Genomic DNA, 27,787 nt, shown 5'->3' on the forward strand with positions numbered 1-27,787 from the left:
ATCCTCGTCTGAAGCACTATGATACATCCATCTACTGTATGTGACGTATGAATTCCTCGACGAAATTGAAGCTCAAGGCCCTGACAGTGTCCGTCATTTACCCACTCACACTCATATTATTTCTTTATCCTAGAAACCCTGGCTCAAGACCATGCTATATTATTTGTTCTTAAAGTTTGGAAAACACATCAATCCGCGTATGTACGATTCAAAAACAGAAGGAAACGATATGGCTCGTGAAAGCCGGCAGACATCTATCCCTGGTAGATGAATCTATTGTGAAAAATTACATGTATATATATCTACATCACTGCATCTGTATCTGCGTCACTATCCGATCTAAGAAAAGAGAACAAGATAGCAAGACATCCAACCCGAGCCTGCCCCATCTTGTTACTATATATGTTGTCCCGATTCCCACGATAGGGGGGAGACGAAAACCCCACTACTCCCCAACAATCCCATGCGCCGCACCTTAAGGCTTAGCAAGCTGTTCCTTTCGGAAGAAAAGCAAGAACCCGGCACTGTCATCCACAATCAGCATACACTCACCCACAACTCATCCAGGAAAAGGAGGAGAACATACCAAATAACCAACTGACAAAACAACCCGACCCAAAACCACGCATTAGCCACCGCACTAACCCCAAAAGTCGGATCCGGGGAAATCGGCCCGGGACCCAATTTATTCGGCCCGAATCCTCTCGCCGCAATGGTAGCAATCGACCCGAGGACCTGCGAGCAGATCAACGTGAAGAGCATATGCGTGCGTGTCAGGGTTTGCAGGAGGATAATTCCGAACCCAAGGCCCTGGATACTATCCAAGACACCGAGCCAGAGCCATAGACTGCGGGACGCGAGAGCTCCCCCGACGTAGCCCCCGGATACCCATGGAAGGAAGTAGCCGATCCCCGAGACGCCCCACCAGATTTGGGCCCAGCGGGGAGCGCCCAGGCCGCAGGCAATTAGGGGTAAGGACCAGCTGTGGGCTTTGAGGTAGCGGCTGACGATGTAGAGGAAGCCGCACCAGACGAAGCCGAAGAAGACAATGCAGAGGATGACGATTTCCCAGGCGTGAGCGTGGGTTGAGGACCAGAGGACTAGATGTGGTGTGGTTAGTGGTGTGGGTGGGTAGATGGGTGGGAGGGGGAGTGTACAGTTCCAGTTTCGGCCGTAGGGGGCACTCAGGAAGAAGTTTTGGAGGATGACGAAGACGAAGTTCCAGAGGACGATCTTTCGACGGAGGACTGCTTTGTAGAAGGAAGCGATCTTGCCTGGGGATTGGTGGTAGTAGTTGGGCAAGCCGCGGAAGAGGAGGACCCCGACGATAGACAAGGCTAAAGCGATGGGGTAGCAGATGGCACTAGAAGGATAATAAGGTTAGCGGGGGATAGAGGTGAATTTCTAGTCACAGGGAAGGCGTACGTCATTTTCCAGGACCCAGAAATTCCACTGGTGGTTGTGGAGGTGCCCGCACTGGAGGCTTTCGTCAAGACCGATCCCCAGTACCAGAGTGCGATCACATATGCCGACTGGAGACCTTGGACAATACAAGCCCGGAAGATCCAAACCTCCATCGGAGCGCCTCCTTCATCGCCAAAGTTTAACGCAAAGAATAAGGAGCCACTGGCAGAAGCCACAGCGTAAACGCCGCTTCCGACATTCTGAATCCAGGCACGGCCGGTAGAGTTCTCCGTCCAGTGAGCAGAGCCGATGAGAAGGAAGGCCAGGCCATAGAAGAACCAGGGAAGAGACAGACAGACAACGGATTTGAAATAGCGGTAGACCAGCCACCAGCAAATCGAGGCAATCAGGTAGGTCGTCGCGATGGCATAGAGTTTGACTGCAGTTTCTCCGACTTCACCAGTCAACAGCGTGATTTGGTAGGAATTGGCCGCGAGAATCTGACCCAAGGCGAGAATCATGGAGTAGACCGGCCAAGTGCCAATGCGGATTTGCATCCAAAGTCGGACACCGGCCGGAGGGCTGTAGTCTTTGCCGAGCAGGAACTCGTCGTCGACGTCGGATTCATTCTCATGACTGCTCCCCATCTGGAAACTAGACCCGTCCTCACGAGAGGTGACGGACACAGCTCCCTGCTTGTCACGGAAAACCGAGGGTGATGGAGACTTCAAGCGACCCAGCTTGGCGTCGTGGAATCGGTCAAACCATTCCTTTTCGCTGTTGATCAAGTATTCTTCGATGCAGAGTTCTAACTCGGAGTTGCCACCAGTAAGATTCTGCAGCTTCTGCTCGAAGAGGTTGGCATATTCGCCGGTACTATCGGTGAAAAAGGGATCAACTTTCTGCAACCGAAAGTCTTTCTTTTGTCCTACTACCATGTCGACAGACAGCAGAGACGCGCTACTCAACCGGTTGTTCACCTCCTTGAGCCCCGCAGGAGGCAGAAGACCGAGCTCGCCCATAGAAGGCGACAACGGTGCGCCAGGACTAGTCGGAGGTTGACTATAATTGGAGGAGCGAGGGTTGGTCGCCGGAGGCCCCGATCGCTGAGCGGCCTGCATGCGACGTGCGGCCTCCAATTCGGCGGGATTGGGAACATATTCATTGTCTTGAGGATCATCAGTGTCGCCATCAACGGTTATATCTTCGGGAATCTCCTGTGTCACGGGCAGATCTTCCTGGGCGCCTTCGGCCCGGGCGGAGCGAGGATGATGGCCAGGGCCGGAACGGACTCCCAGCGAGAGTTTGCGTTGCAGGCCGGAGACGACTCTCTCGGTAGGCTCGGATGGGGCGATGAACTCGCTAAGTCGGTTGAGATTGGTATGGCTGCTGTTCCGAGTGGGAGCCAGAGAACTCTGCATGGGTGTCCAGGCAGAACTCTGCGGCCGGGATGACACGCTGCCGCGGAAGCTATTCATGAAGGGAGTCAACGAGCGGCCGTGGTCTTTGATCATCTTATTGTGGACCTGAATCGAGGTGGTTTGGAGGATTTCCAAGTCCTCCACCCATTGGGCCACGGGGAAACGCTGTTTGGCTGAACGAGCGCGCATTTTAGCACGGGTTTCCGGCTTCGATTCCAAGGCCGCGTCGATGGCTTGTCTGAATTGATCCAGTAAGTGGAAGGTCGAGGTCGACTCCACATTATACCACCATCCCGGCATTTGACCCAATCCACCCACGCGAGCTCCAACACCTAATGCACCCTTCCGACCAAATTCCACCGCCACGAGTCCGAAGGGTTCATCTCGCGAGGGAATCAAAGCAAACTCTGCTCCTGAGAAGATATACGGCGGAAGACTGGTGAATTCAGGCCGGGAGAAGACGCGACCCGGATAGATCTTCATCATCTGATCGAGCTTCAAGGCGGCAAACTTTCCATAGAGGTCAATAACAGGTCCAACACAGATCAATTGAACGTTGGGGTTGGCTTCGATAATGGAGGGCATGATGTCGGCAATCAGATCAACGCCTTTTTGCATAGACCAGCGGCCGACGAACACGAACAGGTCAGCATCGGGGTTCTTCTCGAGACCAGCCCATTCTTGCGCTTGAAGCCGAAGTGCAGCACGACTGGATTCATAGTCCGGATCGACTCCTACTTCGCCTCGTTGGGCGGCCATGGCTTGCTCTTTGCTCCATTCACCCAAGTCAGAGGGGTCGGGGTTTGGAAGGTTGCCCACTTTATGCAACCCCCAAAAGATCGGGTACCGGGCGTAAGATCGTTTGCCATACTTTCTAGACACGCCTACCGCACCAAAGCCCTGCTGGTGGATGCGCAAATAGCTAGCAGCAGCATGAAGCAAGTTGAACACCTCGCCAAACTGCACGTACTGCTGGACTGTCTCGGCATTAAGATTGAACACCGTCCGTACCTCTTCCCGTTCAGTTGCCGTGCGCAAAGGCCAAAGACCTTGAAATTCCGCATTGTGCAAAGATAAGCAGACAGGTATCGTCTCCGGTAATAAGTAGAGAGGGGCCAGGGAGCCGTGGTAGTCATTGATATGATATAAATCAATCGGGAACCGCTTGCAAGCAGCTGCGATGCACTGATTCCAAGCAGAGTAATAGACGGCACTCTGAAGATCATCCATACGGGCGGGGTAGGGATTGGATTTTGATTGTTGGCGAAAGACGGGGGCGTCCAGAAGAATATAGGTGATATTGTTGAGGAAATGGTATTGGACTTGCACCTCGTATTCCATCCCCATGATGATCACCGTCATAGGCTCGGCCGGAGTATCAACGGGGTACTCCACGTCTCCCACGCAGGGCACCACCCAGATCAAATCCTGGTGGCTGAGGGTCTTCCCCATTAACTGTGCCATGACGCCAAGACCGCCGATCTTGATCTTGATCGCCCAATCTTCAATATCGTACTCCATCGTGGCGATCAAAACCATGCGGCGCTTTCCGGCCGCGGCGCTGATGTACGGGGTGGCAGTTTGTAGCAAGCCTGACTTATTGGCCAGTCGCATCAGAGGATTGAGGCGGTTGTACTCTCCACCTTGGGGTTTTCTTTTCAACCGCCGGCGCAAGGCAAGCGTGAAGCCCGATTCCTTCTGGTCCACACCGACCTGGTTGAATTTAACCTTGTAGAACGACTGAATAAAGACCCAGACGCAGGCCGCAGCCGTGAGAGGAGGCACAATCCAGAATAGCACAAATAACGCAATCTGCGTCGCTTGGTGTCCCACGGGGAAGAGTTGATATTGCTGAGTGCCGTCGTTGATCACGAGCTTCCAGGAGATGTATGGCGAAGGGGGATGCTGGGTTATATTGATGACTGTCTCTGAGAGGGACGATGGGGGCATCCGATCCAGGATAGTGTCATTGTCGGCATCGCCCATCACCCATCCCTCGTCGGGCTCACCATCGGGATTCATTCCCCAGATGCTCACCTGACCATATGCAGGCCACTCGTACGTGAAGTGGTACTTCCAGAGCCCATCACTCGGATCCTGGCGTATCACGCTATCCAAGCCGGCATCATATCCATACTCGTTGTAGGGGCCTTCCCAAAAGATGTGTGGGAAGCGCCGGGGGGGTTTGGTCCAATCAGTGTCTCCTTCCTGCACATAATCACTACTACCCGTCCACTGACTCCAGTACTCGGCGCGGACATGGTAGCCTTTCCAGGCCTGTTTGCTGGTACCTGACCACGAATTCTCAGTGATGGTGGTGTTTCCGCCGGTGTAATCCATCCAGTCGGAGAACGAGGATCCCCAATTAGTCGAGTATCGCCACTTATCCGCACCAGCGGCGTGGTGTTGGATGTACAGCGAGCCATTAGAGTATTCATGAAGTAAACTGCTGGAGTAGTTGGCGGTGTAATAAATCATAGGGTTGTCAATTTGGCCCACACGGAGAAGGAAATGATCAACCGCGTCAGTGGTCTCGTTCTTGTAGGTATTGGTGGCGTTGTTGACAGTCACACGGTGAATACCATTGTAAACGCCGGTCAAATTGCCCTGCCAAACCCAGGCGCTAGGAATAAAGCCGGTCCAGGTGCTGCCAGTCTCATTGAGCGTGGCAGCTTTGCAACTGACACTATCTGTGTCTATAGATGGAACTTTCCCAATTTCTGTACTGGAATTCAGATAGATGGAACTGGTGACCGAATCACAATCCATTGCTTCGGAAAAGTAAAGCTTGATCTGAATTGTCTCGTCCTCATTGGGTGCGACCGTAGAGCGCACAGGAACATCATGACCTGGGGAGAAACTCGTGATCATGGGACGAGGCTTGGTGAAGCGAGCGCGTGGGACATATGCCCGGAATCCGTAAGCCTCCAGTGTCATATTGGAAAGGCAGCCGTTATATGCCGTGGAACCGTTGAGGCCCAGCTTCTTCGGGCTGCTGATGAGTTCATGTTCATCGAAGGGGTAAAAGAGGTTCTTGACCGTGGTGCCGGTATCAAAAGGAGAGATCAATGCGGTGCTTTCCGTGCAGTCAAATGAGTATTCGATGGTCCGGTTCGTATTATGATAGACTAGCCAAACTGCCTGATTTTTATCATCCGATCCCAAGTCCTGAAAGCTGGAGCTGATATCACGCAGCACCGAATAGAGACCAGTTTCGGTGGCGGTTCCGTTCGATCCCGGGTAGTACACATTCTCGGTGTGGTTTGACAGTTTCGTGACGTTGTAACCATCATTGAGCACGGGGAAATCGATACGCATCTGGTACATATGTTTGATGATATTGCGAGCCGGGTGCGAGGGGTCCCGATGATCATACGTCACGGTGACATCGTGGCAGGCTTCGCGACCCCTGGTGATGGGCCACTTGTAGTAGGTTGATGAATCCAGGGAGAAACACCCATGAACCATCCAGGCGGTTGCCGGGGACATGGCTTGACGACCGAAGATGTAGTTGGCCGCCGTGGCGTCCAGGACATAGAATGCCTGTTCCTCACCCCAGAGGAGAAGGGGAATTCCGGGCAGAAGCAAAGTGGTAACGAATTGACCCAGCAGTTGGCGTTCGGTTCCCTTCTCCAAGGTCGGCCAGCGAAAGACGTCTTGATTGGTGACACCGTACATGTGACGAGGATCGAATACACCTGGCATTTGTCAGTTTCTTGATTCGGTCCTCAAGGGAAAGGCATTACCGGTATTGGCATTAACCAAATCGTTCGAAATCACCATCTCATTCCAGGCAGTGACAAAATCCACCGAGACATCATAGCCGGCGGATAAACTTCCATCCATTCCTAGGAACCGCGTGAGCGCGCGATAGATGGAGTAATGAAAGGCGGCACCGTCGATCGCATTCTTGCCCTTTTCCCGCAAAAAGTACTGGGGCGTTGAAGTGTCGGTGAGATTCATGGCGACTTCAGCTGAGGCCGGATACTGATCCGGCTGTCGACCTCGTCCCAAGAAAATGGAACCAAAGGTATTGCCTCCAGTGATTTCTCCGGCAATGAAGAAATTCTCCTTTCCTACGGCACGAGCACACTCGCGGTAGGCAGAGGACATATCTCCCAGGGCATCGACCGTGGCCTGTGTTGCCTTGTCATATCGGAAGCCATCAATGTCGAGCTGGTAAATAATCATACACGAATGCCGGATGAGTCGTTCTCGGACAGACGGATACCACTCACGCAGGCGGTCCTGCACGGAGGCAAACTTGGCCAATTCACGTTTCCAATCCGGAAAGACTCCAAAGGCTTCGATATCACCATACTGGTCGAAATCACTGTCATAACAACCGACCAAAGAGTCGGTCACGGTCTTCTGCACGGGATAGCCGGTTTCGAACCAAAACCGGGGATAATCGCATGTGTCATTGTAGGTATTCCCGAACCGAAAGTCCACGTATTGACGATCGGTCTTCCACTGGACTTCATGCTCTCCCACTGTGAAGGGTGCTGTGACATTCAGATAGCCGTCAAATCCGATCAAATCCCCCATTCTACGAGGCGACATTAGACGCTATCGTGATAGCTAATTATTCCTATGGGCCGGAATCAGAGGGGATGGGACTACATACGTCGCAAGTGTATTGTCGAAGATGACGTACATGCCTCGCTTGTGGATCTCGGTGATGGCATTTCGCCATTGAGCCAGGGTTCCGTAATGGCCATCCATCAGGGTGGTGTCGAGAGCGGAATAACCATCGTAGCCCCAGGGCTGATTCATGAGAATGGTGCCAGCCAGGTAGATTCCCTAGGCCAATTGATCAGTATGATGGCCTAAGTTCTTGATTCCCCGCTATAATTGTGTCCTGTGCACCCACCTTGATGCCCATGCCCTGGAGATAGTCCAGCGTATCCACCAAACCCACCACATCCCCCCCATGGCGCATCTGGGTGGACCACAGATCATGTTCCCACACGGATTTATTGAAATTGTCATTGGTGGGATCTCCGTTGACAAAGCGATCCAGCATGAGGGTGTAGAATGGGAAGCGCCAGTTGTCCGGCGAAGGATAGTAATCGCCGGTATGATTGGGCCATTGACCCCAATAATCGGCGGGGTTTGTGGCGGTCTTGTTCTGGTTGAAGTTGTAGTCGACGAGGGATTCATTGTAGGGCCATGCGGCGGTCTGCCAGGCCACAAGGGCCGGAACGAGGCCGGCGATCAGCCGTTTCATGTTGGCTGGGACGCGGAACCGTCCGCTGCTCGAGGTTGACAGGAGAACGAACCACTTCACTTCACCCGGATCTTCTACGCGCCCGTCATCGGCCGACCGTTTCCCCAGGTTCCACGGGATGCAGAACACGCGAGAACACGCGAGAAGGAGTTCCGTCTGCCTTTGCTCTTGACCGGACCGAGCTAAACGAGGGACAAGCGGTCCGAAAAGAAATTAAAACTAATAAAAATAAAATAACGATGCGCGAGGTGTGGAAAGCGAACGGAAATGGTCGGAAAAAGGAACGGCAAACGAGATGGGGAGGGAGAAGGAGGGCGAGGACGATGAAAAGCTTGGGGCAGGAATCTCGTGGAAGAATGGATGGGAGGTGGAGGGAAAGAGGTCAAGTGAGCAGCAGGCAGAAGAATTGATACGTGAACCCATTATGGAGTCCTCCCCAGTCAGGTACTACTATTGATAGCACCACGCGATCGAACGAGGGCCTCATTCGAGCGATGATTACGAGGCGATGCTCCATTGGTCGACCGCACGGGCTGATGTCCAATTAGCACCTCTGACTACTGATGATAGTCCCGAATTCAGGAACCACAGCCAGATCACCGAACCCCGGGGATTCGATCTTCGCATTACCGGATAAATCGGTCTATTTTGTTGGAACGGGGGATACCTAGTTCAGTAGTTCTCCTGTCCGGGCTGCATCGGATGCTTTCCCCTTTATCTTTCTTTTCTTCTCAGGCTCTTCCCACCCCCCCCCCCCCCCCCTCCTGCATGGTGTGAAACTTCCACCCCGCACCGAGCCGGTGATTGGGGCCAGAGACCAGCGAGGTGTGGCAGACTTTCGGACATAGTGAGCTTGGCAGGCTGGTCGGCCTTATAAAATTTTAACCGCTTATCTCGCCACTCTGCCACCGAAGCTTTTTTTCGGTTCGGTTCGGAAAGCCTAGCCAGGTGCAGCCCGCCTTGTGACTCGCTGGTTGGTTGGCCCCCACTCTGGTTGGCCCCACCTGAACCACAGGATGACAAGGCCTGTGGGGCGGGGCACCTCGACTTACGCAATGTGACTTGTGTGACGGACCATGCATGGCCGGCATCCACCAGCCAAGCACTGCGAAGTGCGACGCTCGAGCGCCTCTCCCAGCCGAAGGTGGGGGCGTGCAATTTCCTTCGTGCCTGGCTCGCCTTGTTAGAGCCCGACTAGCCCTAACCGGGTCGGAGGAATTCGTCAGTCTCCCCCCCAACAATTTCATTAATCCTGGGGGAAGTGCCGACTTAAATGCTGCGACCGTCCTCGAGATTATTCCCAGGTAGCCTCGATCAAACATGATCCCAATCCCGTATTGAATATTCATAATTCTCGATGGACATGGGGAAAAGAGGAATCAAGATAAGGGACTCTGCAACAGCGACGCTGCCAGCGATGGGGGTGGATTGAGACACATTTGCTCCGGATGTTAGGCAGCCCCTTTTGGCCTCTGGTGTCTGGTCAGCATCCTCCCCCCGGCCCGGCACCCTGGTCTTAATATAGTGTCGTTGGTCCGCCCCCGACATCGCGTGGCCTTGATTTGTTCTGCTTTCCTTGCCCCTTTCCCAGCCCGGGAGCAACGTACTCAATCCTCTCCCCATCATGCTCAACGGTCTGCTCAGCTGGATCCCTTGAACCCTCCAACAACATTCGTTTCAAACATTCGTTAGAGTAAGCTGTTATTCGTCATCATTCATTCATTTCTCCCACCAATCAACAACCAACCACATAAACCACGGAACAAAAAGCCTCCACAAGGTGTTTCAATGAAATTGAGTCCGGCTACGGTCAAGATGTTTTCTCTCCGGAATCAATGGCTCGTAGCCCTCGGCCTCCTCAGCGGCTGCGTTGATCTCTCCGCAGCTGCCTCCACCCAACAATGGAAGACCCGATCCATCTATCAAACCATGACAGATCGGTTCGCCCTCACCAACGGGTCCACCACCGCGCCATGCAATACCACCGAAGCCAATTATTGTGGGGGGACTTGGCAGGGGACGATCGACAAGCTTGATTACATCCAAGGCATGGGTTTCGATGCGGTCATGATCTCCCCCGTCACGAAGAACATCGACGGCCGAAACAAAGACGGCGAGGCCTATCATGGCTACTGGCCTCTGGATCTCTACGAGCTCAATTCCCATTTCGGTACCCAGGATGATCTCCTCAAACTGAGCGAGGAATTGCACGCCCGAGACATGTACTTGCTGCTCGACGTCGTCATCAACAATGTCGCCTACAACACCGACGGCAGCAATCCCGCCACCACCATCGACTACACCGTCTTTCCTCAGTTCAACGGCTCATCATACTTCCACCCCTACTGTATCATCACCAACTGGAATAACTACACCGATGCCCAGATCTGTCAAACAGGCGACAACTACACCGCCCTCCCGGATCTCTACACCGAGCATACCGATGTGCAAGACATCCTAATGACATGGAGTACATCAATCATGACCAATTACTCCGTCGACGGTCTTCGAATCGATGCCGCCAAATCCCTAACCCCCAGCTTTCTCCCCACCTACGCCAAGACCGTAGGCGGATGGATGACCGGCGAGGTCATGGACTCCAACGCCACCAACGTGTGCAAATACCAAAGAGACTATCTCCCCAGTCTCCCCAACTACCCTCTCTACTACTCGATGATCACCGCCTTCCTCAACGGCGAACCAGGGACCCTCCTCGAAGAAATCGCCACAATCAACGACCTGTGCTCCGACGTCCCAGCCATGGTCAACTTCATCGAAGACCAAGACGTCGACCGATGGGGCTACATGAACGACGACATCATGCTTGCCAAAAACGCCCTCACCTTCATGATGCTCTACGACGGGATCCCGCTGGTCTACCAAGGCCTGGAACAATTCATCACCTACTCCAACCGCGCGGCCCTGTGGCTAACGGACTTTAACACCAACGCGACACTGTATAACGTCATCGCCAAGCTCAACGCCATTCGCAAACATGCCATTTCCCTCGATTCCAGCTACATCGATTCCCAAACCTACCCGATCTATCAAGGCGGGAGCGAGCTGGCTTTCTGGAAGGGCAACAACGGCCGCCAGGTCATTATGCTGTTATCAACCCAGGGGTCCAACGGCTCCGCCTACGATCTAACCCTACCGATGAGCTATGGCGCCAGTACCGTAGTCACGGAGGTGCTCAACTGCGTCAACTACACAGTCAACACGCAGAGCGAATTGATCGTCCAGATGGATAAAGGCGAACCGCGGGTATTCTTCCCCGCTGACATGATGCCGGGCAGTGGTCTGTGTGGCTACAATGTGAGCAATACCACGTACTCGCAGCTACGACTGGCTGCGGTGGGATCATCCTCTTCGTCCGGTGGCAGCCATCCCATTGCACCATTCATTTCACAGGGTCCGTTTTTCGTGGCTCTAGTCGCCATGCTGGCACTCTGGATCTAAGCCTCGATTTCGTCTTGGTATTCATTCAGCTAGTCCTCTATCTTATCCATCCTATCTCATCTAAGCAAGCAATTCACCTACAATACCTCAATGATACCATCATCCTCATATCAGAGACTCAATCCAGCATCTCCATCATACCTCCATCCGTGTATATAAGCCGAACTAATCTACACGAAAGCCTACCAGTAGCACAACAAACTTGCATGCAACACAGCATACTCTTATTCTCCACGCAGGATCTCCCCGCTCACACACCAACCACCACCACCACCCGTACTCTGACTCTACCCAGAGAGATAACCGCATTAATACCAATCAACCATAAGAATTCTAAAAGGTTTCACTATCTCCACCACATACAAATTCATTATCAACTCCAAGATGAAATCAACACCTGACTTCATTCCCCACATTTCAACCCTATCCATCCATCCCGTTGATGCAGCAATCATATGCTTTCTTGGTCCTCAACCCAACTAGTAGTACTCCGTACTCTGGACAAGAAATAAGGGCTGGGATCTTAGTAGCCATTACACGAAGCGGGAAGTAAAAAATAAATGAAGGAAAAAAGTGATGGGGTACAAAGCGGCAGAATACCCGCGGGCGGTGAGTGTTTCCACCCAATCATATGAACGAATCTTATCTATCAGTATCCGGTAGAAAATATATATCTACGGACAATAGCACAGAAAAATGATATCAGATTCCACCCGCCATCTAACCCTACCCTACCCTAGGTAATCTTTCTATATAATCTACTACCCCACAGGACAATAATTATCACACGTGGCATACACCTCCGCAATACAGGTATTAATGCACTCATTGCGGATCAAATACGGCCATGACGTACATTCCCCGGAGCAGCGCGACTCCAGTTCATTGTAGCACTTGGTGAGGGTGCCTCCTACGCATTTGGCGCTGACGGTGGTGGTCTCGGCGGCGGTTGTGGTGGTTTTGGTGGAGGTGGTTTTCTTGGTGGTCTTGGTTGTGGTGGTTTTCTTGCTGGTGGTGGTGGTGGTGGTGGTGGTGGAGGTTTTTTCCGTGGTGGAGGTCGAGGTGGAAGATTTGCTGGTGGTGGATTTGGACTTGGATGAGGTGGTAGACTTGGATGTCGTGCTGGTGGTCTCTACCGGGGTCACAGCAACGGTAATCACCGTCGGCTCCGCAGGTATCACGGTCAGCACGTCACCGCCCGCCGTTACGACGGTCGTGCCAGCCGTCTCAGTCGGGACGGTCACGACGTCGCCGTCGCCTAGAGTGACTTGGCCGTTGGCGCCTACCACGTAGGTCGTCCCCCCGGCGGCCACCTCTTCGGGCTTCGTCACGGTGGTGGTGGCAAAGTACTGCGCCCCGTTCTCGCCCTGGTCGTCGGTGGACCAGATGCTGGCGCTCGTCTGGCAGTATAGCCCCGTGGTGGTGGTGGTCGCGGTCACGTCGCAGCCGGTCACGGTGGCGGAGCTGGTCGTTGAGCAGGCGGTGGCTCCGCATGAGACCCAGTAGTCTGTGACGGTGGTGCCCGACGTGCATGTCGAGGAGGAAGCACTGGTGGTCTTCGAGGTGGATGAGGTGGACACGTCGCAGTTGGAGGTGCACAGGACGCCGCAGGATTTGGCGGTGGTGGGGTGACAGGTCGGCGACTCCTTCGCGCTGGTGTAGTGGGTGGTCTTGGCTGATTTGTCGTCGTCGGGGGGACAGTCGATGGTGAAGATGTCGAAGAGAGTGAAGCAGGGGACGGTGGGGATAGGAGGCAGATTCGGCGGGTTGACCGTGGGCAGGGGAATATCTGGAATCGACACAGGCGACCAGTAGAAGCCTCCGGTGTTGACGGGAATGACTCGCGTCGTGGTCTTCGAGTCGCTCGTGGTGGTGGTCGTGATGGTGGTGGTCGTGCTGATCTTCGCCAGGCTATCGATCTGCTGCTCGCTCCACGTGTAGATGAGGGAGCCCGAGGTCGACGTCGTGCTCGTCAGGGTGTACTCGGTCACCGAAGCAGCAGGTATTGTGGGGAGAATGACCACCACCACCGTACTATTGGCCGTCGAGGTCGCGCTGGAGGTGCCGGATGCATAGGTGTCCAGGACCGTGATGGTCTCGGTGACGGTCTGGGTGGTGGTGGTGGGCGAGGGCAACCCGGTGACCAGCGTGGTGCCCGGCCCTTCCTCCAGCGTGATGGTGCCACTCATGACCGTGTGGGAGGTGCCATCCACCACGCCAATCTGCGGCGTGTAGGGCGAGGAAATCGGCGGTGGGTACAGGATCGTGGGCAGCCCGCCCTCGACGATGGTGATGGGCAACGGGCTGAAGCTGCTGATGAGGTTGAAGGTGGTGGTGGGAATGCCCGACTCGGGCCCCGTCCACTGCGAGAAGCTGATCTTGGAGACCGTCGTCGAGGGCACCGCAACCCAGGTGGTGGTGGGATAGGGGCCATTGTAGTTGACCAGCGGATACGGGGGAAAGTGCACGACGGACGGCGTGGCCAGCGTCGACGTGGGCCAGACCATGGTGAACGGGGGGTATCCGGCCACCGTCGGGCTGGGCTCGTTGAAGATGATGGGATCAATGTAGATGACCCCCGAGCCCCCGGTGTCCTCGTTGCCATCCTCCGACTGCAGGTCAACGGCCCAGTCCGAGGTGCCCAGGAAGTTCAGACCCTCGTACAGCACCGTCCGGACCGCCTTGTTGGTGTCGTTCATGTATCCCGCCCATTGCGTCTCGTTGTAGACCATGATGTTGGTGTACGAGCTGTTGTCCCAGTACACCTCCGCACTGGGATTCTCCGCCAGGACCAACTCGAGCTCATAGTTGGAGATATACCCGGCTGTCTGCGTGCAAGGACCTGGCCATGCCCCCGAGTCCGGCCCCGTGTAGGTGCACATGTCGGTCCAGCAGCCAGCCTCGGTCATCTCGAAGGATCGCGCATAACTTGCCACGCCGACGGCAACCTTGTTGGACGAGACACCAGCCTTGGTGATCATCGAGAGGGAGCTGAGGGTCTCCGTCAAATTGACATGAGACCGGAGGCAGTTCCCATCGGAACAGCCACTGTCTGCGTAGGCATTGCCGTAGTCCCATTGGCCGTGCAGATCGTAGGTCATATACACGATGTAATCCACGGCCGAGCTGATGGCCTCGATGGGGAAGCGTTCGAGGTACCAGAACGAGGCTGGGGCGGTGATGGAGACCGTCTTACCGACGGGCATCGTGGCCTTCAGCACCGCCAGGGTGAGATAGTAGTTGGTGCTGTCCGCTGTGGTACCAGCGGGGATACCGGGGATATCAGGCTCGTCAGGGTACTCCCAGTCGAAGTCCACCCCGTCCAGGTCCCACTCCTCGAGGAAGTCAACGACATTGGTAAGAAGTGTGTCGCGATTCGCCTCGGTGACGGCTTCCCGGAAAATCATATAGCTGTCGGCGTCGGTGGAAAAGTCCCACCCGCCAATGGACAGAATCCGCTTGACCCCCGTCATGTTGGACATCAAAGAAAGCTGGTCCTCTAGGCCGGTCACGTTGATGGTCCAGTCCGTGTTGATGGTGGCAAAGGCAAAGTGGATGTGCGTGTAGAAGGTGGTGTTGATCTGGTCCACCGACATGGTCAGACAGGGCCGGGTCTGGTCCGAGGCTTCAAAGTAGGCAATGGAGTAGGTCTCGCTAGGGGCATCGCTGACGATGATCTCGGTGCCACAGTTGGAGATACATCCGTTCTCGCCCTTGGCTGCAGTGCCCGGATTGCCCGTCGTCGAGTTGGACTGCGTACAGAAGTCGGCGGTGATGCCGCATTGGCCCCAGATATCGCAGCAGGCGTTCAGCGGACACTCGTTGAGCGTGCTGAGATCGGTTCCGTGGGGGGCGGTGCTGGTGCCGTTGACCTGAGGGCCACAGACGGCGTTGGGGACGTTGGCCGGCATCGGCGGCCATCCGCTGCTCAGACACATGTAGCTCCCAACCAACAGATCGCTACATCCCATCCAACCCCAGGTTCCGTTGCTACCAGTGTTCCAGGCTTCGATCTCGTCGACGGTGATGTCGTACGCCGCCGCCAGGGCCGTGCAGGTGTCTCCGGTCTGGACCGTGTAGGAGTAGCAGTCGCCATTGGAGTCTTCCGAGGGAGCAAAGTTTGGCAGGGTGCCGCTTGTGCAGCAGACATGCTGACCCACGGTCAGGGTCGAGCAGAGGTCGGACGATGGATTATAGTCGTCGAAATCGGCTCCGCTGATGCCACACTCGGTGGCGAGTGTGGTGCACGTATCGCCGGATGCCACCTGAATGGTGGTGCACTCGTCGCTGTCGTCGCGCGACTGCAGCTGCTGGGCGGCAGCACGCGCGTGGTGAAGGTGCGAGTGAGAAAGGCCGCGATGCAGATAGGAGCCACCGTGAGTGTGCCCATGCGACTGCTCTCGAGCAGCCAGCGATGTGTAGTTGCTTGGGACCGACGAGTTTTGCTGCATGGACGGGGCCAAGTAGGAGATGGTCTGCCAGGCGGGCATTGACTCCTCCATGAAGGTCACACAGCTGCTGTTGTGCCAGGACTGCAGTGCCCGTTGCACGGATAGGAGATTTCCCGTGGTGCTGGCGAAGATGCCGAGCGAGTATCGGGACGTGGAGTTGTCGCAGACCTGAACGAGAGTCTCCTGGGCAATGCTGCCATTGGAGTCAATCTCCGTGACCAGCTGATTCAGCACAGATGACATGACTCCCTGGCCACTGAGCCCTGAGCCGACGTAGACACCGACGGCCGCCTGGCCCGCATAAGCAACCCGGATGACTTCATTGCAATCGGACCCGGAGAGGGTGAATGTGCTTTGCAGCTGCTCCAGAGCATCGACAACATCGGTGGCACCGGTGGAGGAAGCATTGCCCGACGAGGCCAGCTGAACTGAAGCAGTGACCGTGGATCGGCTGACGGACTGCGCGATACAACTGCTATCATCGGAGGTATCCCGCGTCGAAAGAGAAGAAGAAGAAACAGACTTAAAGTCAGCCGTACAGGCTGCAATACTGACGTGCGTTGCTGCGTCATCCAGTTGATTGAAGAGGTTGAAGTCCAGCAACATCGGGCTGCCACACAGCCCCAGTCGGTCAACCGAGTGATAGACCGACCAGGCCGTGGAATTGAGCCCCGAGCTGCTACAGCTCACGGGACATCGACTTCTGGTCGTGTTCGACAGCCGGGAGGTGTAGTTACCGGCCAGGACGGCAGCCATCAGACTCGATGGGTCTGGAGTCTGGGTGGCATGGCGCGTGGAAATGGGATGCGCTGCCAGGTATGCACTGACAGATGAGGCCACCTCGGCCGGGTCAACCTCAGCCAGAGCCAGGCCTGGTGCAGCGTGGTAGGCGAGAGTCCCAAGCAGGGCACTCGCCACCCCGCTGGCCCATCGCATGACGGGGTCGTAGAGATAGAATGAGCGAGAGGGAAGAAAAGAATGAACGACGGACGTTGAAGACAATGAAATCGCGTGCGACCACAACAAACGAAAAGAAAAGAACGAGGGGACCACCGAGGGTCAGAAGGGAGTGAATGGACGCTTCTCGCAGTGAAGCACGAAGATGAGGCTGGAACGACTGCGATTGCCCTGCTTCTTATGTGGTCAACCTTGCAATGCTCATGTTCCTCCGACTCTCCCCTATCCCTGCCTAACCCTAACTTTTCCATCTCATCTCTTCCGGCTCACGAGATGCAGGCTCCATCCTGGCTAGTCTCCCACCGGAAATTTGACAGGAATCTTGGTCAGTCGGTCCAAGCGGGATTTTGGAGTCAGCCTGTAATTCTCGTACAAGCGTGGTCTGAAGCCATCTAGACAGTCGACCGTCGTTCATTAGTGGGTGGATCCGCCTCGGCTTCGGGGTGGGGATGTCAGATTATAGATCAACCCACATTGCATTCTGGAGACGTCATCAAACTATTGAATGGCCAGGGCTATTTTATTATCCGCTTCGTGGGTTCGATCTCCGCCCAAGCACCATCCACCAAGGCGTTCTGGATGGGCTCAAGTGGGAGGATATATCTCGCCTCTGGAGCAGTTACTGCGACACTGTAACCTATCTGGCATCTGTCCATTTGTTCTGGTCTCCTGCAAACCATTCGGAACGCCATGAAGCCCTTCACCTGGGTTCTTGCTGCCCTCAGCCTGCCTCTAGGCCAGGCCGCCGCCTATCTGGTCACTCCCCCCGGCACGCCTGCCCCCGGCAGCACCGAAGACTGCAGTTACTGGATTGCCTACATTGAACACGCCACCTGCGAGCTGATCGAGGAGGTCTACCAGATCACCGCGGCACAATTCGAGGAATGGGTAAGTGAAGACAGCTGTTTCTGGTGTGGTCCGAGTTGGACTGACGCGGCCAGAACCCAATTGTGACGGAGGTGGGCTCAGGCTGTGAGATGCTGCCGGGGCTGTACTACTGTGTGCAGATCGACTTCATCTACCCCAGCACCACGGTGGCTGCCTCCTCGCCGGCGGCCACCACGACGACCTCTGCCGCGTCCAGCTCAGAGTCCGTGACCTTGACATCTACGTCGACTATTTCGTCCTCCACGACCCTCTCAACCGTCCCGTCGGCCGCCTCCTCCACGGCGGCTGCCACAATCAGCACTCCCCTCCCCATCCAGACCGGCATGGTGAGTGACTGCGATGAGTTCCATCTGGTCGTCAGCGGCGACGACTGCGCGAGCATCGCCAGTGACTTCGGCATATCCCTGGCTGACTTCTACGCGTGGAACCCAGCTGTGGGTGATACTTGCGCTTCTCTCTGGGTGGATGACTATGTCTGCGTGGGCATTGTCGGGGGGAGCAGTTCGGCTCTGACGACCTCGACCGTGGTCAGCGCCACCAGCGCGACCTCGTCGGCGACGGGCATCACCACCCCGAGCCCTATCCAGACTGGTATGGTAAGCGACTGTGATGATTTCTACCTGATTGTCAGCGGCGATACGTGTGCCACCATCGCCAGTGAGTACGACATTACGCTGGACGAGTTCTATGATTGGAACCCCGCCGTCGGCGACACTTGTGCGAATCTCTGGGTGGAGGACTATGTCTGTGTCGGAACCACCGGGGAGAGCGCGTCGGCGACATCGACAACTGCGGTCAGCACCACCAGCACGACCTCGTCCACCGGGGTGACCACCCCCACCCCCTACGAGACCGGCATGGTGGACGACTGCGACGCCTTCCATCTTGTGGTTAGTGGCGATACCTGCGCGGCCATTGTCAGCGACGCCGGCATTACGCTGGATGAATTCTACGAGTGGAACCCCACTGTCGGGGATAGTTGCAGCGGCCTGTGGGTGGACTACTATGTCTGTATTGGGATTGAGTGAGATGGAGTGCGAGGCGAGGCCGGTGGTGTGAGAATGTTACAACATAAGATTTTGGTCGATTAGTCCGAGCACGTTGTCACTGCGAATTAATTAGCCTAGCAAATCTACCACCACACTAGGGCCAGTTCACGAGCTTAGGCTTCCCTCGTAATGGCTTAGTGGCTGTGCAATGCTTCATATCAGGGAGCATTAGGTTGGGGATATGTCTTGTTGGCCGAGTAGGGAGAGTTCAGACGTTTTGCCTGGGGGAAAATCCCTCATCCGTATCAATCAGTCCGCGAGGCTGAAGGTCGAGTGGATCAGAGGTTGGACATGGCAAGCCCTAAGCGAAAGGATTGGGGGAATTATCTCCGACCTCGGCCATCGGAGCAATGAGTGGAGATGAGCTAAATTGCTGTACTGCTAACAGCAGGATGCAGGAACAGACCGGTTCGCTCGGCAGAGCTAAGACCAAGTCTAACTAAGCTTCTAATCTCTAAGCTTCTTTCCCAACCACTTCCTGTCCGCAGCGTCTGTCTCGGGACGGCGCGCGCCTCAAGCTTCACTAGTCGCACTAGTCCGAGCAAGTGGGGACCCAGGGAGATTGTCTCTGTCCGTGGCAGATTGTTAGATAGCCACTTGTCAGATTATCGGGCGATAGATTTGGCTTAACGTCCGCGGCATCCGGAAATTGTCCTTTTCTCTGGCATCTCCACCTTATGCCCGCCTTGCATTGCTCGGAAACATTGCCACGATGAGCCATACCCATCGTACCATGTCGTTCCGTGCGGTCATCGGGTTCATTTCGAGGAGTACCCACCGAGCTGAAGGGCCTTTGTGTGCTCCATCTTCATCCGTTGGAGATTAGGCGTATTGGAGCCCCATCTTGATCCCCCAGGTGAAATTGAACTGAGCTAGGAAATGGGGCTCGGAGGCTTGAGACATAAATTAGGCATGAGCAAATTTATTGCGCCAAATCATAGCAAAGCAGAGGAAAAAAGGGGGAGCGCTCGTGGAAATCGCTCAACCGCAAGTAGGGCATAAGGGTGACAGAAAAGGCTCTGTCGCTATTATACCTCCATATCCCCTCCTTGTTATACCGCCTGGTCTGCGCTCACTGACCAGGCAGTCGACACCAACCTATTCACTCTTTCTTTTTCACTATCTCATTTTCCGGCAACCACACTCCTTCACACTGCCTTCCTTCCCCCGGCTCGTCGCCGAGTTTGACCCCCCCTCACCATGATTACCCCCAATCATGGCTTCTCTCTTACCACTCTTTTTGTTTTCCTCGTCTTTCTTTTCACGGGAGACGCATGGGCCAGGAGTCCTCCCCTGAATGCCCGATCTGCCATCCCCAATACCCCGGCACCACCTGCGGCCCTGACCAAGCGTTCCACTGGCTGGCAAGCCTACGTGGAGAAGGGAAGGGACCTGGCCTGTGCGACTGAGATGTCCGACGCAATGGCTGAAATCTACTTCGGAGGCAGGAGTGTGGTCGCAACCTACACCACCCGCGCACAGCTCACCGCGAACGGCTGGACCCTGAACCCCAACCCGGACCGCGCCTTGGACGAGAAGTTCGAGCAGTACGTGGGCGAGGAGCTCCTGACAGAGCTGGACCTGGACATTACCAACAATGTCCCGGTAGATTGGAAGCACACGGTGGAGATCGACGACACGCATCCGGTAGGCCCCCTTCCTCTCCAACCCCCCCCTCGGGGAGTCCCAGAATGAGAACCGGGCTAATGCGAGGCAAACCCCATCGTAATCACTTAGGCCACTAAAGCAAGCTATCAGTGCTGGTATAACCTGCCGGCAGGCGCAATCATCGTTGATCTGGCGTGGAGCCCAGCCTTCAAGGTGCAAGAGATGGTGGCCCAGTACCAAGCCGATCTCGAGGAGGATCCTGACGAGGACTGGGAGAATCCCTGGCCGACAGGTTCTGAGCTCCCCAGCCTCCGGCAGCTCTCGGACGTGATGTGGATCGAGTGGGCGGCACGGACCAGCGCCAGCAACGTGGAGGCGAGCTCGTTGAAGTACATCTTCCAGATGAACGTGGTGAATGTGGCAACACGGCAGGTGATCGAGCAGGCCATGAATAATGTTCCTGCTAAGGACTGGGTTGGCTACACCGACTTCGACACCAATTCGGAAGCCGGGTACGCCCTGCTGGGATCTCCCAACGGTGGTGCTCAGGCCTGGCTTCTAATCAACCACAAGAGCGCTCTGGGCGCTGACCAGAGCGATGAGAACGATATCACCGGCCTGAAGACCATTTCAAAAATCCGCATCTGGACTAACGATTTCCTCTGCTATGTATTTGATCTCGACACGGATGACGATGATCCAAAGTCCGGCTACGTACCTTGCTATCATATGCTGTTCTTCGTGGACACGTACTCTGGACCGGATTATATGGACCTATCCTGATTACAGCCGCACCCGCTTGATCGGGTAGCCTAGGGAGTATACAAGACTCAGGGTATTTATATTCATTCAGTAGTATACAGTCCCTGACCTGCATATTACAAAACTTCCGATTTCCTGCAAGAACAGGCTGATTCCCAACCAGACTGGGACTAGTGAAAGATACTGTATATAACAGTTGATAATGCATCAAACAAGAGGCAAATAGCCAATAGACAGACACTTGAGTCTAGAAACACTAGTAGTAATACTTCAGTTCTACGCAATTGGATAAACTATTCGCTTTTCGGAAACTATTTTTATAAAAGACTCTATGAAGATACATCAAATCCTTATAATAATGATTCAGCAGTGTTTGTTCACGATATCTCAAAGGTATTCCACGCAAGGACTCATAGAAGACAGAAATAACCTAAAGTTCTATCCGAGTCCTAAGAAGCGGCCTTACAAAACTTCTGAAGAAAAGCTTTCTAAGCGGAACAACCATAGTAGCAAGAATAACCACTGAAAGAATATATTGGGAGATCTTTCATGCCTTCTATGAGGTCTAAGCATCTCACGAGTTACCAAGTCTTTATACGAAAAGCCACAATTAGGTGCTAGTCGGTCCTTGTGTGTATGTTAATAAATATGACAGCAGTACACATTGTTAAACTATAAGTACAGTCTAGGCACCTCGCTGTGGGCTTTTGGTCTTCGTGTGTCTTGCTTGGGGGAAGTAGAGGCTTTGGTATACATGATAGTAGGGAGCCTTGACATACGACTATGTATAAGTAGGGCTGGAGGGGTTTTCTCTGTGCTTGTCTCTGATTCATATACACATTGTGGAGAGGATAATGATTATGTACAGATGTTGAACTGCCACGCAGCTGCCCGCTGGTATCAGCTCGTCAGGCTTACTGCAGAGGCCAGCTATGCCACTCCAAAGGCCAGGTCCCTGGTTCCCTGTCCGACGGCCAGATGGACCTGAAGATGTCCAGGTCTCGGGGCCTCATCATACGGCCTACGTCTGGGTGGGAGCTGAACCTGTTTTCCGCCCGCACCCCGCTGGCCCCGTTCCACTCGACCTGCCACGCGCCGAACATGGCGGAATTCATCTTGCCGCCCCCGAGCACATATTTGCTGGCGAGCGCGTGCAGCCGGAGAAGTCGCAAGCGTCCTCCCGTCACCCGGCCCGTCCGGATCCGTGTGAAGATCGCTGTGACTAGCGCTTCGTCGAACGCGCAGTTTATCAGGCAATCCCGGAAGGTCCACAGGGGGTAATGATCAATCGCGATCGGAATGAGCTCTTGCTCCCACGGGCTTAGATCCCTCGGCGGAAAAGGTGCCCTATGACCCGGTACCATCATCGGCGGGCAGTGGAGGAGAAGGTCCAGCGTCTGCAGCGCAGGGAACTGGCCCAGGGCATCGTAGGCTGCCGTCTCGACCGGGTGGCCCCGGTGCCGCTGCACGCAGATCCGCAGCGTTTGCAGTACAGGGCAGCGGGTCCCCATGCGGACAATCACCTCCGCGGGGAAGATCGGGGCAATCTCCCCTTTCTGCCGAAGTCGGTAGGTCTCGTAGTTCTGGAACCGGGGCCGCGGCCTGTGCAGCTGCAGCTCGGTCAGCGTTGGGCCGTGCCGGTCCAGAACGCCGGTGGGGAGCCATTCCGGGTCGTAGCTGCCCAGCAGGCAGAGATAAGTCAGGGGCGGGAGCGCGTCAAACATAGCTTTGACTGACGGTGGCCAGGCGGGGGAGTTTGACGGCGGGTTGAGGGTGAGGGTTAGCCGCTTTAGGGCTCGGAAAGGTTGCAGTTCTGCGATGGTAGTAAATAGGGTTATATCTTCGATGCCGCCGGCTGTCCATGCGGTGAGGCACTTAAGATCTGTGACCCGGGACCATGCCTGCAACTTCTGTGCTGTCATGCTACTTATCAGCGGCAATGAGAGGATTTCCAATTGCGCGCGCGGATTAGCATCGATCTCATTCTCCAACGGCTGGGCCTGCAGCCACTTGGCGTACTTGGGGCATGAGCTCAGACCAGCCGTGGCGCTGATCTGCAACGTCAGACGCTTCATACCAGGCGCTTGGTAGAGAATATTTCGCAGAAAGCGATCAGGATGCTCGGTGTAGTGCACATGATGTGGATTTTCATGATAAACGACCCAGGCGGCATTCAGCACGGGGGAGCGTATCCATTTAGTTTGTGTAATGTCTGCTCTGTAGGTATCTGGACTGGCAGAGACCACCGACAATTGACAGTTTGGATGGGTCTCTGCAAGGGTATCCAGCAGTTCCGACGGATAAGACGGGGGAAGTAGGAGATGAAGCCGTTCCAGACATGGCAATCGTTGTATGAGGGAGATAATCGGGTCCCAACTCCCTTTATATCCACGCAGTACGGGAGGGACATTGATATTCTCGGGGAGGGTTTCATTGAGATACCTCCCCACGTCCACAGTAGTACCGAGGTTAGAGGCAGTTAGATCAACGAGTGTTAGATATCTGATGTGCGGGAGGACTAGGGTGGCATCTAGCAGCTGAAGCGCACGATGAGGTGGCTCGTCGGACTTCAGGCGGATAGTAAGATCTTTATAAAGACCAGGCGTAATTATCTGGTTCCACTGGCGGTTCACCTGTGATAAAGCCCGCAGGGTTTCCTGCGACTCGTCTTGAACCTATGATCCGGATTAGCAGGTTCCAAAACGCAGGTTACAATATCCTTACCACTCCAGCAATTGAATGCTTTAACTCCAGCGGTAGACGATCCATGGTTCATGAGACCGCCAAAAAGGACGGTTGTGGGCAGTGGGGAATGAGGGAAATGAGGCAGCGACGAGCGTCTTATGCATCGGGGATAATGGGTCAGGTGACTGTATAGTCTCTCCGTTGTATATAATATGTTCGCACTAGTATTGTTTCTTTCGCAACTAATTTCTTATCAATCGTGACGTTGTTGGAGGTCAGGGGTGGATACCGGGCAGGCGGATGAATCTTCATCCGGTCGTTGATCCACTTTAGCCCCTGGAAGCATGCTGGACGTTTACCTTCTGAGTGTCTAGTGTTAGACCCTCCCATTCATCGAGAGAAAGTCACTGATTTTCTGTGCTTTTCTATCCTATCTAACACATCAAACAGAGGTATTATGCGACACCTGGAGGACAATCGCCTGGTAATTGGAATCATGTATTGGTTGCAGAATTATGTCATGCCTAGCTAGAGCTTGCTAAAGGCAGCATTGGCCGTTGGCATGTGACCATGATGTTGACATTCAATTTCAAGATCCAGATATGCGAGAATATGTGTTTGGGGGGCAATGCTGCGCTGCAAGTTAATGCTAAGCACGCGCATAAAAGCGGGAGCATCGACGCGCGGCGATGTGGGGGGAAGGTGGGTAGCGGGGCGGACCGTGTCTGCGTACAAATGAACCCGTTGAGGGGTGTGTTCGGATGGGAAGAGAATAAGCGGAGGGTGACACTGATGGCCTCTTGCTGATAATTGACTTTGACACATACGCACTGATCTTACCCCGAGTTTCTCTGCTTATCTCCCTATACAGAATCCCAGTGTATCAATGTCAGCATAGTATATGCCTCCCGGGTAGAAAGTCGAATAGCGGGGGTTCTGTGTATTGTGTATGCGCCTTAAGCTTTTGGGGACTCTTGGCGTTACGACACAGTTCTCCAGTTCTCTGGCCAACTTGGCTCGAATCGGGAAGGAAAGATCAACTGGTCATGCATAAGTTATAAGAGTAGTACAGACATCGGTTCGGAGAAAAGACATGCATCTATTGTCGTATCTTGATTGACGCTATCGCATTGTTCGGCATCTCCGATAGCCATCGAGTCCGGGGATTAACCCCAGGGGTGGCTGGACCAGTCCATCATCATTGCCGACGTCACAACCATTCGTGTTCTTTGTTGGACAAATGCATCTCGTATTCGGGATCCGAGTGTCACAGGCGGGGTGGCCGGCACCCGCGTTGTGTCAGCGACCTGTGCTGTTATAATACGACTGGAGTCGGCTCAGCCTGTCTTCCTGGAATCTATCGCTGCAAATCAGTGAAAATGGCCGACGAAACCATTCTCGTGACCGGTGCCTCAGGCTTTGTGGCCTCGCACATCATCGCCACCTTTTTGGCAGCGGGATACCGAGTCCGGGGCACCGTCCGGTCCGGGTCCACCGCCGAGACGGTTCAATCCCGCTTCGCTCCCGAACATGTGGAGCGGCTGTCTTTTGCCGTTGTGCCTGACATGGCGGCATCGGGTGCCTTCGACAAGGCCGTCGAGGGAGTCACGGGCGTCATACACACCGCCAGCCCTTTCACCCTAAAGGTGACCGACAATGAGACCGACCTCCTCCAGCCCGCCATCCAAGGGACCCTCAACATACTGACCGCGGTCGCTGCCCAAGGGCCCGAGGTCCGTCGCCTCGTTTTTACCTCCTCCTTCGCCGCAATTGTCGACATCAGCCAGGGTCTCCGTCCCGGCTACCGATACACCGAGGCGGACTGGAACCCGTGCAGCTATGACGAGGCCAAGGCATCGACCGACGCGAGTTTTGTCTACTGTGCCTCTAAGGCCCTGGCCGAGCGCCAGCTATGGGAGTGGGTTGATGCGCACTCTCCTAATTTCGACGTCGTAGCCATCTGCCCGCCCTGGATCTTCGGCCCTTCAGTGGGAGCCCCGAGCCCTGGCAAAAACGGACTAAATGAGTCGTCCGAGGCGATCTGGAGGCTGGTCAACGGATCCCTTACATCCATCCCGGACTATGATTACATCGCGTTCGCCAATGTCCACGATGCAGCGGCTGCGCATTACGAGGCGTATGTCCGCCCGGAGGCTGGTGGGGAACGGTTTCTCGTGGCAGGTGGTCGGTTCCTGTACCAGGATGCGTGTGCGATTCTCCGGAGAAGGTTTCCGCAGCTGGCGGATAAGATTCCCGGATGTTCTGGTGATGCTGCTGTCGTCGAGACATACATTGCGGATGGTGGAAAGGCGCAGAAGGTGCTCGGGTTAGAATATCGGGATCTGGAGGATACACTGGTGGAGACGGTTGAGGATCTGTTGGAGAGGGTTGCTGTGTAGGAGCCTGACAGATATTGGTACGCTGAATGGTCGTAGACATGCACAAGTGTTGTTAGGGCTAATTTTAGTTGCCAGGGGTATGATAGCGCTATCGCTGATAGCAGATAATACTGGCTTTAGGAGGGTGAATGACAATCATGCAACCGCGAATAAAGAAAGTTGGAAATGCCCGAGAAAAGAAAGTCCAGCTAGATTTGGACTGTCTGAAACCCATTCTCGGACGCCGTTTTCGGCGGTGTATTCGTGTGGGGACGGCTCGCTGCGTCCGTAGCCTACCCGGTCGTAGCTGTAGACTCGGGCGCGTTGGGAAATTAGTCGACTAGCAGCGACCCATTCGGAATGGCCGCTGCAGAGACCGGCTTCGATGATGATGGCGGGTTGGAGGTTGCCGGTGCTGGTGAGGGGGCGGTTGGGGCCGGAGGCGGAGAGGTAGAGGGAATGCGTGCTGAGGGGGACCAGGGCGGCGTGGGTGCCTGATTGCCAGGGGGTGGAGGGGGTGGACATGTTGGTTGGATATTTCGGTCAGGGGGGGGTGGGTTCGGGGTATTTATCTCATATGAGGTGGGGTAGGATTAGACCATAGTAGTGTTATGTAGATCAATGGGGTGTCCAATCATGCTGCTCTCCTTTCGGTGCTGCCTATAGCCTTGCAGCTAGTGGCTTATATTAGATAGATAAGCATCCGATTACTTCCAATGAGAGTGGCGGGATTAGGAGAGACTAAGACTTAGTGTCAGACGGCTCATTCCACTTAGTATGCGATGTCACTCAGATGACTTGTCCAAGAGGTCTGTGCCACTTCTTAAGATAAGCACTTCCAGTCTATATAACTCTCAGACAATCTACAATGTGAGAGGTTTCCACCGTGATGCCAGGATTGGCCAAGATGCCGATTCCCTCTGGTCGTTTCATATGAAAATGACATCCGTGGAGTCCTTTCAGAGCCCGAACCGTTTCTCATACCCGACTCATTGTCAATCTCAGGGACACGGACTAATTCTGTGAAAATAATGTTTGATTATAACAACTTTCACCCACTGCATCCTCCATATTCCCCTTTTCTACACGATATAGCTCACCACGCCTATTGAACGCTGTACCCCCCTGGTCAAACGAACTAGACAAGAATACACAGCACACTCCGATCGGTGCTGCGAGCAACTACTAGATGACTAAGAATATCTGACATTCACTGCTAGTGAACCTTGTGCAGTGACAGCAAATAGTACCTCTGGAAGATGATTGATAATACAAACATGAAGCCTCTTGAGCACGTCCACTCTATCGCCATTGCTCCTGTCCGCAATGAGTTGGACAAATTCATCCATCAACTACCACATCGTCTAAAGTCCAATCCTACTTTATATATTCTCATCATATGAAGACGCCGCTGATGCTACTAGATCTGATGCTGATCCACTACACCGCAGTTCACATGCGCTTATTCAAACCATTGAAATACAGTGTCAGGCGG

General features: G+C 54.5%; 8 protein-coding genes across 8 annotated transcripts; 4 read left to right on the forward strand and 4 right to left on the reverse strand.

Annotated features, from left to right (window-relative positions):
- Window positions 1-260: 260 nt before the first annotated feature.
- Window positions 261-8,356, reverse strand: BO94DRAFT_628249 (alpha-1,3 glucan synthase). The gene is made up of 7 exons (XM_025617470.1): window positions 7,699-8,356; window positions 7,453-7,628; window positions 6,572-7,374; window positions 1,426-6,523; window positions 1,158-1,363; window positions 587-1,100; window positions 261-524 (listed from the first exon to the last, which is right to left on the reverse strand). Exons 1-7 carry the CDS (start codon window positions 8,053-8,055, stop codon window positions 476-478), a joined length of 7,203 nt encoding a protein of 2,400 aa, XP_025462737.1. The 5' UTR covers window positions 8,056-8,356; the 3' UTR covers window positions 261-475.
- A 1,018-nt stretch (window positions 8,357-9,374) lies between these two features.
- On the forward strand, window positions 9,375-11,809 carry BO94DRAFT_539716 (alpha-amylase). The gene has a single exon (XM_025612761.1). It carries the CDS (start codon window positions 9,871-9,873, stop codon window positions 11,512-11,514), a length of 1,644 nt encoding a protein of 547 aa, XP_025462738.1. The 5' UTR covers window positions 9,375-9,870; the 3' UTR covers window positions 11,515-11,809.
- A 2,155-nt stretch (window positions 11,810-13,964) lies between these two features.
- On the reverse strand, window positions 13,965-16,901 carry BO94DRAFT_609121 (class V chitinase Chi100; the record flags this gene model as incomplete). The annotated part of the gene is made up of 2 exons (XM_025616569.1): window positions 13,965-15,801; window positions 15,910-16,901. Coding segments are annotated over 2 exons (2,829 nt in total), but the record flags the coding sequence as incomplete, so codon positions are not given.
- A 590-nt stretch (window positions 16,902-17,491) lies between these two features.
- Window positions 17,492-18,950, forward strand: BO94DRAFT_609132 (LysM peptidoglycan-binding domain-containing protein). The gene is made up of 3 exons (XM_025616570.1): window positions 17,492-17,810; window positions 17,864-18,012; window positions 18,109-18,950. Exons 1-3 carry the CDS (start codon window positions 17,613-17,615, stop codon window positions 18,836-18,838), a joined length of 1,077 nt encoding a protein of 358 aa, XP_025462740.1. The 5' UTR covers window positions 17,492-17,612; the 3' UTR covers window positions 18,839-18,950.
- Window positions 18,951-20,059: 1,109 nt separating this feature from the next.
- BO94DRAFT_590162 (uncharacterized protein) lies at window positions 20,060-21,250 on the forward strand (the record flags this gene model as incomplete). The annotated part of the gene is made up of 2 exons (XM_025615996.1): window positions 20,060-20,506; window positions 20,597-21,250. The coding sequence occupies 2 exons, from the start codon at window positions 20,060-20,062 to the stop codon at window positions 21,248-21,250; spliced, it is 1,101 nt and encodes a 366-aa protein (XP_025462741.1).
- Window positions 21,251-22,143: 893 nt separating this feature from the next.
- Window positions 22,144-24,005, reverse strand: BO94DRAFT_569487 (uncharacterized protein; the record flags this gene model as incomplete). Its single annotated transcript, XM_025614740.1, has 2 exons — window positions 22,144-23,862; window positions 23,943-24,005. 2 exons carry the CDS (start codon window positions 24,003-24,005, stop codon window positions 22,144-22,146), a joined length of 1,782 nt encoding a protein of 593 aa, XP_025462742.1.
- A 1,011-nt stretch (window positions 24,006-25,016) lies between these two features.
- On the forward strand, window positions 25,017-26,381 carry BO94DRAFT_267106 (SDR family oxidoreductase). Its single transcript, XM_025606532.1, has one exon. It carries the CDS (start codon window positions 25,294-25,296, stop codon window positions 26,311-26,313), a length of 1,020 nt encoding a protein of 339 aa, XP_025462743.1. The 5' UTR covers window positions 25,017-25,293; the 3' UTR covers window positions 26,314-26,381.
- On the reverse strand, window positions 26,381-26,817 carry BO94DRAFT_609145 (alpha/beta fold hydrolase; the record flags this gene model as incomplete). The annotated part of the gene is made up of 1 exon (XM_025616571.1): window positions 26,381-26,817. One exon carries the CDS (start codon window positions 26,815-26,817, stop codon window positions 26,449-26,451), a length of 369 nt encoding a protein of 122 aa, XP_025462744.1. The 3' UTR covers window positions 26,381-26,448.
- Window positions 26,818-27,787: the final 970 nt, after the last annotated feature.

This window comes from Aspergillus sclerotioniger (assembly GCF_003184525.1).
Source record: "Aspergillus sclerotioniger CBS 115572 chromosome Unknown BO94scaffold_38, whole genome shotgun sequence".
NCBI classification, from domain to species: Eukaryota; Fungi; Ascomycota; class Eurotiomycetes; order Eurotiales; family Aspergillaceae; genus Aspergillus; species Aspergillus sclerotioniger.

Bases quoted from the DNA above. Each gene is read 5' to 3' on its own strand.
- BO94DRAFT_628249 (XM_025617470.1), bottom strand. From the start codon at position 8,055: ATGAAACGGCTGATCGCCGGCCTCGTTCCGGCCCTTGTGGCCTGGCAG. The intron at 6,524-6,571 runs GTAATGCCTTTC...GACAAATGCCAG, and splicing joins TTTGGTTAATGCCAATACCG to GTGTATTCGATCCTCGTCAC. The intron at 525-586 runs GTATGTTCTCCT...TGTGGATGACAG, and splicing joins TTTTGTCAGTTGGTTATTTG to TGCCGGGTTCTTGCTTTTCT.
- BO94DRAFT_539716 (XM_025612761.1), top strand. From the start codon at position 9,871: ATGTTTTCTCTCCGGAATCAATGGCTCGTAGCCCTCGGCCTCCTCAGC.
- BO94DRAFT_609132 (XM_025616570.1), top strand. From the start codon at position 17,613: ATGAAGCCCTTCACCTGGGTTCTTGCTGCCCTCAGCCTGCCTCTAGGC. The intron at 17,811-17,863 runs GTAAGTGAAGAC...TGACGCGGCCAG, and splicing joins CGGCACAATTCGAGGAATGG to AACCCAATTGTGACGGAGGT. The intron at 18,013-18,108 runs GTCCGTGACCTT...TGCCACAATCAG, and splicing joins TCTGCCGCGTCCAGCTCAGA to CACTCCCCTCCCCATCCAGA.
- BO94DRAFT_267106 (XM_025606532.1), top strand. From the start codon at position 25,294: ATGGCCGACGAAACCATTCTCGTGACCGGTGCCTCAGGCTTTGTGGCC.